The sequence below is a fragment of the Vombatus ursinus genome, unplaced genomic scaffold (assembly GCF_900497805.2).
Source record: "Vombatus ursinus unplaced genomic scaffold, bare-nosed wombat genome assembly UNPS02014801.1, whole genome shotgun sequence".
Lineage (NCBI taxonomy): Eukaryota > Metazoa > Chordata > Mammalia > Diprotodontia > Vombatidae > Vombatus > Vombatus ursinus.
In genome coordinates this window covers 28,772,006-28,787,930 of record NW_020954579.1, presented here as the reverse complement: position 1 = coordinate 28,787,930, position 15,925 = coordinate 28,772,006, and the positions used below count along the sequence as shown (strand labels likewise).

The following is a 15,925-nucleotide window of genomic DNA, read 5'->3' as shown; positions in this document are numbered from 1 at the left end:
GCTCTGATGTCCCTAACACTCAATTCTGAGACATCAGAGAGGGTTCTAAAGACTCAGAGTTCTGACCCTCAAAGATCCAGAAGGGGCTGATTCAGGAAGGCAGAGAGTGGGGCAGGTACCCAAAGGACCTCTGAGCACATCTCCCAAAAAACTCAGCTTGCAGGTGCAGCCTGAACTCGGCACCAATTCTTAATTCTGGAACTAAAAGCTAGAGAGATAAGTAAATCAAAGAAAATACAGACTAGTAAAAAAAAAATACTCAAAATCTAAAGATCCCCTAAAAGAAGGAATAATTAACAATTACAAGCAAAGATTCGGAAGGAAAAAAGGGGGGGAGAATAATATCTAGGAGGAAATAGCTACAAGCAAAATAATTTTCCTAAAAGAAGAGATTAAAAGGGGGTGGGAGGTGGGAAGAAAAGAACTAGAATCTAAAAGGATTGCCCCTCAGATAACCGGAGAATGGCTAAACAAACTATGGTATGTGAATATAACATTAGAAATGACAAAAGTGATGATTTGAGAAATACTGGATATTGGTATAAAGCAAGCAAAACAAGAACAATTTATACAAAAATAGCAACTTTTCCAGTTTTCCCAGCAGTTTCTGTCAAATAATGAGTTCTTATCCCAGAAGCTGGGGTCTTTGGGTTTATCAAATAGTAGATTACTATAGTCATTGACTACTGTGTCTTGCATACTTAACCTATTCCACTGATCCACCACACTAATTCTTAGCCAAAACCAAGGAGTTTTGATGATTGCTGCTTTATAACATAATTTAAGATCTGGAAGGGCAAGGCCACCTTCCCTAGCATTTCTTTTCATTAATTCCCTTGACATTCTGGACCTTTTGTTTTTCCAAATGAATCTTGTTATTTTTTCTAGCTCTATAAAATAATATTTTTGTGGGGTACAGAAATCTATCCTGCCCTACAGGAAAATAGAAGCGGAAGGGGACAAGAGAAGGGGGGGAGAGATAGAAGGGAAGGCAGACTAGGGGAAGGGGTATTCAGAATGCATGCCATCTTGGGGTGGGGGGAGGGGTAAGATGGATTGAAAATTTGGAACTCAAAATCCTGTGGAAGCAAATGTTGAAAACTAAAAATAAATAAATTTTAAAAAAAAATAATATTTTGGTAGTTTGGTTGGTATGGCACTGAATAAGTAAATTAGCTTAACTGTCATTTTTATGCCCAAAGGGCTATCAAATTGTGCATCCCTTTGATCCAGCAATACTACTACTACGTCTGTATCCAAAAGAGATTTTAAAAGGGAGAGGGGAGGAGAGAGAACCTGTTTCTACAAAAGTATTTATAGCAACTCTTTTTGTAGTGGCTAAGAATTGGAAATTGAGGAGAGCCCATCAACTGGGGAATGGCTGATTAAGTTGTGGTATATGATTATAATGGAATATTACTGTGCTATAAGAAATAATGAGCAGGTAGATTTCAGAAAAACCTTTGAAAACCAGAACACTGTACACAGTAATAGTAATATTTTATGATGATCAACTGAGAATGACTTAGCTATTCTCAGCAATACAGTGATTCAAGACAATTCCAAAGGACTCATGAAAAATGCTATTCACCGGGCTATATCCCAAAGAGATCATACAAATGGGAAAAGGACCCACATGTACAAAAATATTCATAGCAGCTCTTTTTGTGGTGGCAAAGAATTGGAAATTGGGAGGATGCCCATCAGTTGAGGAATGGCTGAGCAAGTTGTGGTATATGAATGTGATGGAATACTATTGTGCCATACGAAATGATCAACAGGCTGACCATAAAAACCTGGAAAGACTTGTAAGGTCTGATGCTGAGTGAAGTGAGGAGAACCAAGAGAACGCTGTCTACAATAACAGCCACGTTGTGCGATGACTAACATTGATAAACTTAACCCTTACCAGCAATACAAGGATCTAAGACATCTCCAGAGGCCTCATGATGGAAAATGCTATCCACATCCAAAGAAAGAACTATGGAAGTTGAATTACTATTTTTTTTTCTCTTCTGTTGAGTTTTGTTCCCTCTTTCTGGTGGTTCCTCCTATTGGTTTTAATTTTAACTTACAACATCACTAATGTGAAAATATGTTTAATAGGAATGTAAATGTATAGCCTATATTAGATTGTGCACCATCTTGGGGAGGGTGGTGGGGAGGAAGGGGGAGAAAAATTTTAAACTCAAAAGCATATGGAAGTGATAACAGATAAATCAAAATAAATTGATATAAAAGAAAAAAATAAAAATGATGGTTGACATTGATAAAAAAAAAAATGCTATCCACCTCCAGAGAAAGGACTGATGAAGTCTGAATGCAAATCAAAGCACACTATTTTTCGCTTTTTAAATTGTTTTCATGTCCTTCTTCCCTCTGAGTCTGGATCTTCTTTCACAACATGACTAATATGGTAATAGGTTTTGCATTATTGAACATGAATAACCTATATCAAGTTGCTTTCTGTCTCAGGGAGGGGGAAGGTGAGGAAGGGAGAGAGAAAATTTGGAATTCAAAATTTTTTTTAAATGAACATTAAAAAATGTCTTTACATGTAACTGGGGAAAAAAATAAAATTGTATTTAAAAAAAAAAGATTCTATGTTGCAGAAAAGGTCCCAACCTGCACTGGAAGGCAAGAAGAATTTCTGCATTTAGGAGATTTTTGTGCCAGTGAAATCACAGGTCTAGTCCCTATTACTTTCCTTCTTAGTTCAGGTATGTCTTTTTGGATAAGGGATGGGGGAGACAAATGATGATTCAGAAAAGTTGAAGTAAAAGCAAAATCTGTCAATAAAAATTTTAAATGAAAAAAAAGTTGTAGCTGGAAAGAGATTAAGGCCTTTTTAAAAAGAAAGTAGTCTATATCAGAAGGCAAACTGATCTAAGATGACTGCTATGAAAACAAATGAGCTTCAATTTTAATTTTCACATACCTAGCTAAACCACTGATCAGAAGAGAGGATTCTATGACTTCCACTGAAATAGAAGAAAACAAAAATAGCTAAAGAGTTAGCTGGCAGGAAAACATGATAAGAGAAAAAAATACTCTTGAAAGGACTTTACTCAAAGATGTGATTTTATCAAAGGGTGGTCACAATGTCACACAACTATTTCTTCTTCCTACTTCACCATTAGACAAGACAGGATACAAGGTAGTCAAAGAAAACATAGCAGGAGCTTTTTATGTAACCCAAGAGGCTAAAAAAATCTATCTAAGGCTGACCCTCTCATTAGTACTTAACAGTTTAAATAGAATAAACAGACCATGTGAGCATTAAGAGAAGATTCTAGAATCCCACTTATCAGGCAATATGTTCACACTACATAAGTAGCATGTGAAATGAGAAGAATTAAGGGAAGAGCAAATTTCCAGGCTCCTTTCTCATGCTTCTTCTGGGGCATATGTTCATTGGATAAAATAGCAAGCGGAATTACCAGGATTCAATTGTCATTTTTCTTTCTTTTCTTTTGGTCCAGTGCATAACAACTGAATTTTCATAAGTTAAATTTGCAACTCTTCCTTATGTAAGTATTTCTGTTGAAGAAAAACATCCAGAATACATGTAATTTTTAGTAAATAAATTTAATAATTTAAAATTTCTGAGTTTGATACAGTTGTTGTATAATACAACATGGAGAAGTATCCCTCAAATATTTGCAATTAACCTATTAAGACAAAATATTCATCTTAGGACTTCACATTTGTTTCAGTAAATAAACTAACTAAAATATAATTTATTTTTGTGAAATGAATGAAATTATCTGAAAAAATATTAAAATAAATCACTACTTTAAAATGCATAGTACATAGAGATAGCACGGTATATGCAGTGGTATAAGTAACTGATTGGCTTCAGAAGACTGACACTACTACAGTCATATCTCCTTTTACTGTGCTTCACTTTATTATGTTTTGCAGCTGCATTTTTTACAAAATGAAGGACTGTAGCAACCCTGCACAGAGCAAATTTAGCAGCACCGTTTTTCTAACAGCATGTGCTCACATCATGTCTCTGTGTCACATTTTGGTAATTTTTTAAATATTTAAAACTTTCATAATTATTATTATATCTGTTATGGTGATCTGTGATCAGTGGTCTTTTACGTTACTACTGTAGTTGCTTTGGGGTGCCACAAACAGTACCCATATAAGACAATGAACTTAATCAATAAACACTGTGTATTTTCACCGCTCCACCAACTTGCTGCTCCATACTCTCTCCCCCTCTCCTAGGGCCTCCCTATTCCTGAGACAGAATCATACTGAAGAATATTATACAAATTGAGTTGATAAAGCAGCAGCAGAGTTTGAGAGGACTAACTTCAATTTTGAAAGAAGTTCTACTCTGTGTAAAATGCTATCAAACAGCATCACATGCTACAGAGAAATCTTTCGTGAAAGGAAAAGGCAATCAACACAGCAAACTTCATTGTTATCTTATTTTAAGAAATTGCCACAGACAACCCAACCTTCAGTAACCACCACCCTGATCAGTCAGCAGCCATCAACATCAAGGTAAGACCTCCCACCCTCAAAAAGATTATGACTCACTGAAGGATTAGATGATCATTAGCATTTTTTTAGCCATAAAGTATTTTTAAATTAAGGCATGTTTTAGACGTAACAGTATCTCACTTAATAGACTTTAGTATAGTGTAAACATAACTTTAATATGCACTAGGAAATCAAAAAATCAGTGTGACTTGCTTTATTGGGATATTTGCTTTATTGTGGTGGTCTGGAACTAAATCCACACTATCTACAAGGTATGCCTGTACTCACTGGAATATTTAGCAAGATATATATGCAAAAGATAATGTGGAGATAGAAATGACATAATCTGATAACTGAATATGTGTGGTGAGAGATAGTGAGAAGACAAACACCTGGGCAACCAGCTGTATGAGAGTGACATAGATGTTGCAAATCTAGATAGCTGGAAGACATTAGCACTCTTGATATTTATAGAAAAATTTGTTGGTGATTAACTTCTCCAGACATGTATCCTTAATTATAAAATGAAAGCACTGAACTAGAAGATCTCTATGGTTGCTTCTAACTCTAAAATTCCATGTGACTACTACATGTTATGAAGAATAAGCATCAAGGTTGGAGTAAGCAATTGTATTTTTAATAGGAAAAATATATTAAATTCAGTCCAACAAGAAATTTAAGTAATAATTTTGACCAAATCCACTTTGCATGAGACTAACATTTTTCTCATGTGAGACAGCTTATTCTAGTATAAGTAGTTTTAATAGTATCTGGTAAACCAACAAACTGTGGAATAGGGATTAATAAATTCTTAATCCTATCTAATTTCCAATGATTCAATTAGACCTAAAGGTATGCCTAGAAGAAGTTAAATGGAGCAGGGGATAGAGGGCTGGGTCTGGAGTAAAAAAAGATCTAAGTTCAAATCTAACCTCAGACACTTAATACTTCTGTGACTCTAAGGAAATCACTTAACCTCTGTCTGCCTCGTCTCCTCAACTGTAAAATGGGGATAATAATAGAACCTACCTCTCAGGGTTGTTATGAGGATCAAATGAGATTACATTTGCAAAGCATGTGATTTTGCATTCATAAAGCCTGGCATATAATAGGTGCTTAATAAATGCTTGTTTCCTTCCTTCCATCCTTATGTTTTTTTTGTTTTTTGGCTAGGCAATGGAGTTAAGTGACTTGCCTAGGGTCACACTGCTAGTAAGTGTTATGTCCAATCTGAGGCTGGATTTGAACTCAGGTCCTCCTGAATCCAGGGCCAGTGCTCTATCCACTGCGCCACCTAGCTGCCCCCCTTCCAACCTTATGAATGTCACAATTATATCACATCCTGGGAAAAACATTTAATGGCAGTTACCTATATGAAAATATCCCAAAGAGAATTATCCTTAACCTAGCTATATTTATCTTCTTTAGAGGGCTATTTCTACCAGTTTTGGAGGGAAGGGCTCCCTTACCTGTGTATCTGCTCCAGCTCTAGACGATGCTCCTGCAGTCGGTGCTGATAAAGCTGCTGCAGTTCCTCTCGCTTCCTGGTTTCCTTGGCAATAGCTTGCTTTAGCTTGGCCACTTCTATCTTGAGCTCACTCACCTCTGCCTTTCTAGCTTCCTCCAACATACTAGTTTGGGCAAAGGCAGCATCATAACGCTCCAGCTCACAGTCCCGTTCCTCTAGGACCTGCAAGTTATAGGTAAAGTCCTTTTTCAATTGACTGAGCTTCTCTTTTGCTTCCTGGAGCTGCCGCTGGGCATCCTGTAGGGCTGTTTCTTGCAGTTGAGCTCGTAGGGCCTGTAATGTTTTCCACTCTTCTTTTTTACAAGCCAAAAGTTCATCTAGTTCTTTCTCCTGTGGTAACATTGTAGAGTCTATAGTAGAGAAAGGGAGAAGTATCAGGAATCCACCTTTGAGAATTTTCTGCCAGTCTCTTCCCCAAGGTGAATCCTTACACATACATATGTGTGTGTGTGTGTGCATGTGTATACACTCTTGATACTATCACCTCCAATGAGAATGCCCCCACTATCATTCCCTTCTCTCCCAATATAATCTCTAGTCTCATTATATATTGGTTCCTTCCTAGCTGCCTTCAATAATGTCCTAGTCTCTCAAATTTTATAAAAAAAAATCCTTACTAGATTCTACCATCCCTGCCAGCTGTTGTTTTATAGCTCTCCTACTTTACTCATTATAACTCCTTGGAAAAAGTCAATTATAGTTACTGCTTCTATTTCCTATCCTCTTTCTTCTAAACTAACTGTAATCGGGATTCTGACCTCATCACTCAACTAAAAGTGCTTTCTCCAACGTTACTAATGATCTCTTTCTCCTGGATTTTGTTGGTAATACACAGAAATGCTGATATTTTTGAAGATTTATTTTAAATCCCACTACTTTGCTGAAGTTATTGTTACCTAATTTTGAAAGGCCTGATTGATGCAATGGTAAACCAGAAGTCTAAAAGAATAAAGATGAAACAAGCCACTAACTTCCTGCAAAAAGAAACAGTTTCAGATATGGCTAATACGGGTTTGGTTCGTTGTTTTTTTTTTTACTGGACTATGCAGATATGTATTGACAGATTTATTTGAGGGGTTATTATTTTTTTATTTGCACAATGGGGTGGTGCAGTGGGAGAGACAAACTGATCTTTTTAAATGCTTGTTAATTGAAAAAATAATATACTAAAACAAAAGAAGAAAAAACTTTACATCAATTTTCACTGATTAATGGAATAAGCAATTAAGCACTTAACATATATCAGGCACTATAGTAAGCACTTTACATAAATTATCTCGTTTGATCCTCACAACAACCCTAGAAGGAAAGGTGATGTTACTAACTCCATTTTACAAAAGAGAGACCAAGGAAGACCAAAGTTAAATGACTTATCCAGAGTTACACAGCTACTAAAATGTTTGAGACTACATTTAATTCAGATCTTCTTGACTCCAGGCCTCTTACAGTGAATGATTTCTTGAATAAATCACTATTGTCTATTTATAATACATATTTAAAATTATTGAATCAATATTCATAAACAATTGTCTATATTTCTCCTGTGCTTTATCTTCCCCTGCTTTGGATATTAGGGCTATATGTATCTCAGGAAAGGAATCTCAAAGAGTGCCTTCTTTCTCAATTTTGGAGAATTTGTGTAGTATGGCTACTAATTGTTCTTTAACAATTAGTTAAAACCGAATCAATAGCTACTTGGCATAGTGGATCAAGTGCTAGGCCTGGAGTTAAGAATACCAGAGTTCAAATGTGGCCAACACTAGCTGTGTTACCCTGGGGAAGTAACTTAACTGCAGTTACCTCCCAGGGTTGTTGTGAGGTTCAAATGAGATATTTGTAAAGCATTTAGCATAGTTCCAGCATACAGTAAGTGCTTAATAAATGCTTGTTTTCTTCTCCCTGTCCCCCTTTAGAAGTCTGACAGGACCAGGAAATTTTTTTCTTTGGTAATCCCTTTAAATTGTATTTTCTTTCTATTTCGTTTTCTAAGATTGGGTTATTTCAGATCTCTATTTGGTCTTCTGTATGTTCGAATATTTTATTTTTGAGGCTATTCTATTTCTCTTATGTTCTGAGTTTTGTTAGCATATAACTGCACAATAAGTTGTGATAATTTTTTTTCTTCTTGTTTTGTTGTGATTTCACTTTGCTCATTTTTTATTTTGTTAATTAGATTTACTGTCCTCTTCTTTTTAATTGGACTGGCTAAAGGTTTATCAATTTTATTAGTTTTTTCAAAGAATGAGTTTTCAGTTTTATTTATCATTTCTAAAGAGTTTCCTTGGGGCAGGGGGAGGTCCAGTTTATTTCTTCTCTGGTTTTTAATACTTGTTCTTTTGTGTTTATTTTATTGCTATTGTTCAGTTGTTCAGTCTGACTCTTCATGACCCCATTTGGGGTTTTCCTGGCAAAGATACTTAAGTGCTTTGCCATTTCTTTCTCAACCTCATCTTACAGATGAGGAAAGTGAGGCAAACAAGGTTAAGTGACTTGCCTACAGTCACATAGCTAATACACATCTGAGGCCAGATTTGAACTCAGGAAGATGAATCTTCCTGACTTTAAGCCTGGAACTCTATCCACTGTGCCATCTAGCTACCTTGTGATCATTCTAGATTGATTTATTTCTTGGCTTCCTAATTAAAAAAAAATGCATATTGAGGTAATTAATTCTCTCTTTTCCTATTATTTTGCTCCAAGAACTACTTTAAATCATCCAGAAACTTTTGTATGTTGTTTCATTGTTACAGTTTTCTTTCATATAATTTGTTCATTATTTCTATGATTTAATCTTTTACATATTTATTACTTAGGATTTCATTATTGAGTCTCCATTTGCATCTGTATCCTTTGACTGTGTCTGTGTTCCCTGAACCAATTACTATTATTACATTATGGTCTATACAGGATATATTTATTATTTTTGAATTTTTACATTTGTTTGCTATGTCTCTGTGAAGTGTTTGATGGTCTTCTTTTAAAATTTCTAAGTATTTTATTTTTTTACAATTACATGTAAAACAATTTTTAGCATTCATTTTAAAAACTTTTAAGTTCCAAATTCTATCCTTCCTTCCCTTCCTTCTCCTTTTCCCTCTCTGAGACCATAAGCAATCTGATAGAGGTTATACATGTACAGCAGGTCCTCAGGACACTTATGGCAAGCCAAAAGATTTCAGGCAGCCTGTGAAAAATGTAAAGGAAAACATCCTTTGTATGCAGAGGAAATCTTTTGGCAAGCCACAAGTGGCCTGCAGGTCACAAGGGGCCCACGGGTCATAGGCTGTGCAGTCCTGATGTATTATCATGCAAAACATATTTCCATAATAGTCCTTATGAAAGAAAACAGACCAAAATAAACAAATAAATAAAGAGAACAAAAAAGATCATGCTTCAATTTTCCTTCAGACTCCATCAGTTCTTCCTCTGGAGGTAGACAGCACATTTCATCATCAGTCTTTCAAAATGGTCTTTGAAAAATATTATTGTATTGCTGAGAATAGCTAAGTCATTCACAGCTGTTCTTCATCATGCAATATTGCTGATACTATGTACAATGTTCTCCTGTTTCTGCTCACTTCACATTCCATCAGTTCATATGTATCTTCCCAGGTTTCTCTGAAAGCACCCTACTAGTCATTTCTTACAGCATAACAGTATTCTATCACAATCATATACCACAACTTGTTCAGCCATTCCCCAACTGATGGATATCCCCTCAATTTCCAATTCTTTGCCACCACAAAAAGAGTTGCTATAAATATTTATGTACATATAGATCCTTTTCCTTTTTATTTAATCTCTTTGAGATACAAACCAAGTTGTGGTCTTGCTGGATCAAAGGGTATACATGGTTTTGGGACATAGTTCCAAATTACTCTCCAGAATGGTTGGACCAGTTCACAATTCTACTAACAGTGCTTTAGTGTCCCAATTTTCCATATCCCCTCCAACATTTGTGATTTTCCTTTTCTGTCATATTAGCCAATCCGATAGGTATGAGGTAGTACCTTGTTTTAATTTGTATTTCTCTAATTGTTAGTGATTTAGAGCATTTTTTACATGACTTTAGATAGCTTTGGTTACTTCATCTAGAAAATGCCTGTTGATATCCTTTGACCATTTATCAATTAAGGAATGACTTGTATTCTTATAAATTTGACTCAATTCTTTATATATTTGAGAAATGAAGCCTTACTCAGAAAAACTTTCTGTAAAAATTTTTTCAGTTATGATTACTGTATATTTTCTTCTATCTTATTTTTCTCTTTCACCTTGTCCTTCCTCAAACTTTGCTTCTTGCCACCATCTCCCCAAATCTGCCCTTCCTTCTATCAGCCCCTCCCCTCTCTCTTATCCTCTCCCTTTCCTACTTCCCTGTAGGGCTAGATAGATTTCTATACCCAGCTGAGTATATATGTTATTCCCTCTTTGAGCCAATTCTAATAAGAAGAAGGTTCAAGTGTTGCCTGTCACTCTCCTTTCTTCCCCTCCACTGTAAAAGCTTTTCCTTGCCTCTTTTATTGGAGATAATTTACCCTATTCGACTCTCCCCTTCCCCCATCTCCCATTGCACTCCTCTTTTTAACCCCTTAATTTTGTATTTTTAAAATATCTTCCCATCATAGCTCACATCTGTGCCCTCTGCCTATGTATATTCCTTCCAACTGCCCTAATAATGAGAAAGTTCTTAGGACTTACAAGTATCATCATCCCATACAGGAATGTAAACAGTTCAACTTTATTGAATACCTTATAAATTCTTTTTCCTGTTTACTTTTTTTATGTATCTCTTGAGTGTTGTATGTAAAAGTCAAATTTTCTATTCAGTTCCAGTCTTTTCACCAGATATGCTTGAAAGTCCTCTATTTCATTGAATATCCATTTTTCCCCCCTGAAGGATTATACTTAGTTTTGTTAGGTAGGTGTTCTCAGATGTATTCCTAGCTCCTCTGCCTTCTGGAATATCGTATTCCAGGCTTTCTGATTCTTTTATGAAGAAGCTGCTAAATCTTGTGTGATCCTGACTGTGACTCCGTGATATTTGAATTGCTTCTTTGTGGCTACTTGCAATATTTTCTCCTTAACCTGAGAGCTCTGGAATTTGACTATAGTATTTCTGGAAGTTTTCATTTTGGGAACTATTTCAGGAGGTAATCAGTGGATTCTTTCCATTTCTATTTTACCCTCTGATTCCTGGATATCAGAGCAGTTTTTCTTCATAATTTCTTGAAATATGATGTCTAGGTTTTTGTTTTTGTTTTTTTTTTTATCATGGCTTTCAGGTAGTCCAATAATTCTTAAATTATCTCACCTCAATCTATCTTCTAAGTTAGTTGCTTTTCCAGTGAGGTATATTCCACATTCTTTTCATTCTTTTGTTTTTTTCTTGATCTCTCATGTAGTCATTAGCTTCCACTTGCCCAATTCTAACTTCTAAGGAATTATTTTCTTCAGTGAGTTTTTGTACCTCCTTTTCCACTGGGCCAATTCTACTTTTTAGGGAGTTATTTTCTTCCGTGAAGTTTGTACCTGTTTTCCCATTTGGCCAATTCTGCTTTTTAAGGAGTTTTCTCTACTGCATTTGTTATTTAAGATGTTATTTTCTTCAGTATTTTTTTTAGTGCCTCCTTCGCCAAGCTGTTGACTCTTTTCACAATTTTCTTGCATCACTCCCATTTCTTTTCCAAATTTCCCATCTACTTATCTTATTTTATTTTTTAAATCCTTTTTTGAGCTCTTCCAGGAATTCTTTTTTTAGGGGCCTGAGACCAATTTACATTTTTCCTTTTTTACCTCCATTTAACAAATATTTATTAAACACTAAAATTGTACCAAGCATTCTACTGAGCACTTAGGTATAAAGAAAAAAGGGAAACATTATGCTGTTCTTCATATTAAATCTCCTGATAGAATACAAGCTCTTTGCAGCTTCTATGAACAGTATAATATGAATACTAGTACAAACCATTTTTTGAGGATTCTTATGCCAACTTTCACCTCCACTGACAGGTCAAATCCCCAGAGCTTGGCTACATCTTTCCTTAAGAATTCTTTTTTTGGGGGGGGGAGGGGAAAAGGTGGGCAGGAAATACATAATAAATCTTTTTTTTTTTATCTTTTGATATGCCGGCCAATCTATTGTTTTTGTTTCTTGTATTGTCATCCAAATACATTTGTTTTGTTATATCATTTAGTTGCTGTTAATTTGTTTTTTTTAATTTTTTTGCACATGAAACTGGAAATCTATTATGTACAACTTGCTTTTCCATTCTAGTATAATAAAGTTAACATGTAACTTTCTTTTTTTCCCTCCCTCACCCCCAAGATAGCTACCATTAGACACAAATATGTATATGTGTGTCTGTGTGTGTGTGTAAATCCATACTATACATACTTCTATTTATCAGTTCTTTCTCTGGATGCAGATAGCATCTTCCTTCATAGGTCCTTTGTAGTTAATTTGGCTATTTATAATAGTCAAAATGACTCGGTCACTGAAAGTTCTTCTTAAAACAATACTGCTGTTACTGTAATATGACATTCTTTTGGTTCTCTTAGTTTTGCTCTTCATCATTTAGTGCAAGTTTTTCCATGTTTTTCTAAAATGAAAGAACTCAATTTCTTAGAGTATAGCAGTATCGCATCATGATCATATACCAGAGTTTGGTTAGCTATTCCCCAACTGATGGGCATCCTCACAATTTCCAGTTCTCATCAAAGAGAGCTGCTTTAAATACTTTAGAACATATAGCTTCTTTTCCTTTTTCCCTAACTATCTTAGGAAATAGACCTAATAGTGGTATTGTTAGGTCAAAGGGTACGGGCAGTTTTATGACTCTTTGGGCATAATTCTAAATTACTGTCCAACATGGTTGGACCAGTTCACAGTTCCACTAACAAAAATTGGTGTCTCAATTTTCCCACATCCCCTCCAATATTTGTCACTTTCCTCTCATATTTTTCTTTGAGGCTTTGCATGTGGCTGTTTTGATTTTGTTATCTTCTGAATCTGTGTTTTGATCTTCCTGTCATGATAGTAACTTTATATGATCAGTTTCTTTTTTTTTTTATTGTTTACTCATTTTTCAGCCTATTTCCCAACTCAGGTGGAGGAGCACTGTCCCTAGCTTCAGGTTTTCTACGCTGTTTTCAGAGCTAGTTCTGGGAGACTGTAAGTTTTCAGTTCTTCCAAAGTGGTATAACCTAAGTAGAGCTGTGGTCACTGTTCTCCCAGCTTATGCTCTGCTCTGTGAGCATTCTTTTCTGCCCTGGAACTGTGACCAGGTTCCCTGGTCCTGTTAATGCTCCTCCTCACCCTGGGATTGCAACCTCTTATAAGCAGTGCAACAGAGTTCTGCACCAGCAAAGAGTTCCCTGTAATCTCCTTCTGACCAGCTGTCTGCCCTCCTCATTGTCTGTAGGCTCAGAGCTCCAAAAGCTGCTGCTGTCAATACAGCCTGATTTTCTTTGTTAGTAATGTCTCAAATGCCTCTTTTTTTACTGAATGTCCATCTTTTTTCATTGTTGAATATAATCTTTTGTCTTGTATAAGCTCAGATTTGCAGGGTAGATCACTCTGGGCTATATCTTGAGTTCCATTGCTCATCAGAATTCATTATTCCATTCTCTCTTATGTTTTCTAGTGGGTACTGAATAGTCTTGTTATTTGAATGGCCTTTGCTTTGTATTTACAAGTCTTTCTCCTGATCATCTGCAGAAACTGTTTCTGAATTGAATTTTTGAACCACTATATGTCTGGGAGTTTGCAGGGGTTTTTTGATTTGTTTTGTTTTTTTGTTTGTTTGTTTAAGATTATCTCTGAATTCTTTCAATTGGAATTTCACTTTCTCTGTTCAAGTTCTGGGCAGTTCTCTTCTATAACTTCCTTCATTGTAGTATTAAGGTTTTTTTGTCCTGATGTGTTCCTCTGGAAGACTTATAATTTTTAGTTTGTCTATATGCATCATCTTCAAGATTAGCCTGCTTTGCTTGCATCGTGAGCATATTTTCTTTTAATGTTATTGTTTTTTGCTTCTCCAAGATTGTCTTTCCATTTTGTGTATTTGTATTTCCAATCTATTATTCTCTCTTTTGTTTGTTTGGTGAGGCTTGCCACTGCAGGTTTCAGTTTTTCTATTCTGTACATTATTTCTGCTCTGTGGAAATTAAATTCTGCTGTCATATATCTCATTGCTCTTTTGAACCACTCAGGAATAGCATGTTGTAGTTCTACATTCTCCACAGGGTTCTTTGTCTCACCAAGTGTAGGATCATTTTCCTTTCCATTATAGTATTTATTCACAAATGCTTGAATTTGTTTACTGTATCTAGAAATATTTCCTTCTATTGTTACTGTTTTTCCTACTGATTATCTGCTAATGTTCAAGGTCTTTGAGTTTTTTTCTTCCTGAATTCTCTGGCAATTTCAGTCTTCCCCCTACCCATCCATTTTCCTTATTGCTCATTTTCTGATTCCTTCCTCTCTAATTGTGGTTTCTTTGGGGCCTGGATCTGGAAGCATATCAGCCTCCCACACTGATCAATTCACAGTTCACCAGCCTAAATCTCTACCTCAACTGACTTTTGGGTGGTCAGAACTAGCCCCAACTAGATGCTGTGCTCTTTCCCTCAGGTTTGGTGGAAATGCTGCACAACACCCCCAAACACACACACACACACACACACACACACACACACACACACACACACAGAGTGTCCTGTCCCATTTCTTCTATCCCTTAGTTCTTTGCCCTAGCACTAGAAGTTCAGGGCTTTGCAGCATTGCTGCTATAGGGCTGTCCCCAGCACAAATTCTGTGGACATTAAAGAGTTGTTGGCCCAACTCCAGCTCTACTGGTACTACATTTATCTGCACCAGAACCAGCAGTTCAAAGCTTTTCAGCACTAGTGCTACAGAGTTATTGTCCTAACAGGCTTTTGCTCCTGAGAGGCTATGGCTGTCTGGATGTCTGAGCTATGGCTGCCTGGATGTCTGAGATATGGCTGCCTATCACAACCAGGGTAAATTTCCAAAGCCTAGAGCCTTGGTTTTCAGATAGTGGAAAGAGAAAGGGAGGGGGAGACTAGGGCATTGGCATGGATTTTGCGGTAAATGTGTGTCCTGTCTTTAGGTCTGCAAGCACAGCCTCATTGAAAGTAGTGTGGGAGGTGAGGGAGGGTATTGAGTAAGCTCAGGGTCAGTGAAAGGCAATCAGTTTAAGGGTTTGGAATTTTTTTTTAAATCTTCTTTTGGCTTCTTAGTATCCTAGACCATGGAAACAGCTAAAGTTACTTTATTTTTAGTGCCTAAGTTCTATTTTGGAGAAGTCTGACAGGTCATGGGGATCAGAGAAATGCTCACATGACATGGAAATCTTCTCATGTCTACCTTTTTTTTTTTTATTTGAGGTTAGGCTCAGATTTTCAGAGTAGGTCACCTTGGGCTAAATTGCTCTTTGGAACCTATTATTCCATTCTCTCTTGTAGTTTCAATTAAGTGCAGAATAGTCTTGTGTTTTTCAAATGTCCTTTCCTTTATATTTGAAGGTCTTTCTCCTGGTCACTTGTAGAGTTTGTTGTTTCTCAATGGAACTGTTAAATTCAAAGACTGTATGTTTTGGAATTTGCAGCACAGTATTTTTTCTGGAAATGATCCACGGATTATTTTGATTAACACTTTGCTTTCTAAGTTCAGAAGTTCTAGGGAAGTTTTCTTATATGATTTCTTGAATTATGGTATTTGGATTTTTTTACTTGCTATGTTCTTCTGATAGGCTGGTAATTCTTAACTATCCTCTACATATCCTGTCTTTGAGATCAAGGTTTTGCTGATACATCAACCATGCTTTCCTTCAATGTTATTGCTTTTTGCTTCTCTTCTTCCAAGTTATCCTT

General features: G+C 36.1%; 1 protein-coding gene across 1 annotated transcript in view; it reads right to left on the bottom strand.

Moving 5' to 3' along the window:
* The window catches only part of LOC114051187 (coiled-coil domain-containing protein 57-like), a 55,952-nt gene that overhangs the window by 17,392 nt on the left and 22,635 nt on the right, over positions 1–15,925 (bottom strand). Inside the window, exon 2 of the mRNA XM_027873398.1 lies at positions 5,970–6,378. Coding sequence (XP_027729199.1) covers positions 5,970–6,370 — 401 coding nt within the window. The 5' untranslated portion in view covers positions 6,371–6,378. The remainder of the gene's footprint in view (positions 1–5,969; positions 6,379–15,925) is intronic.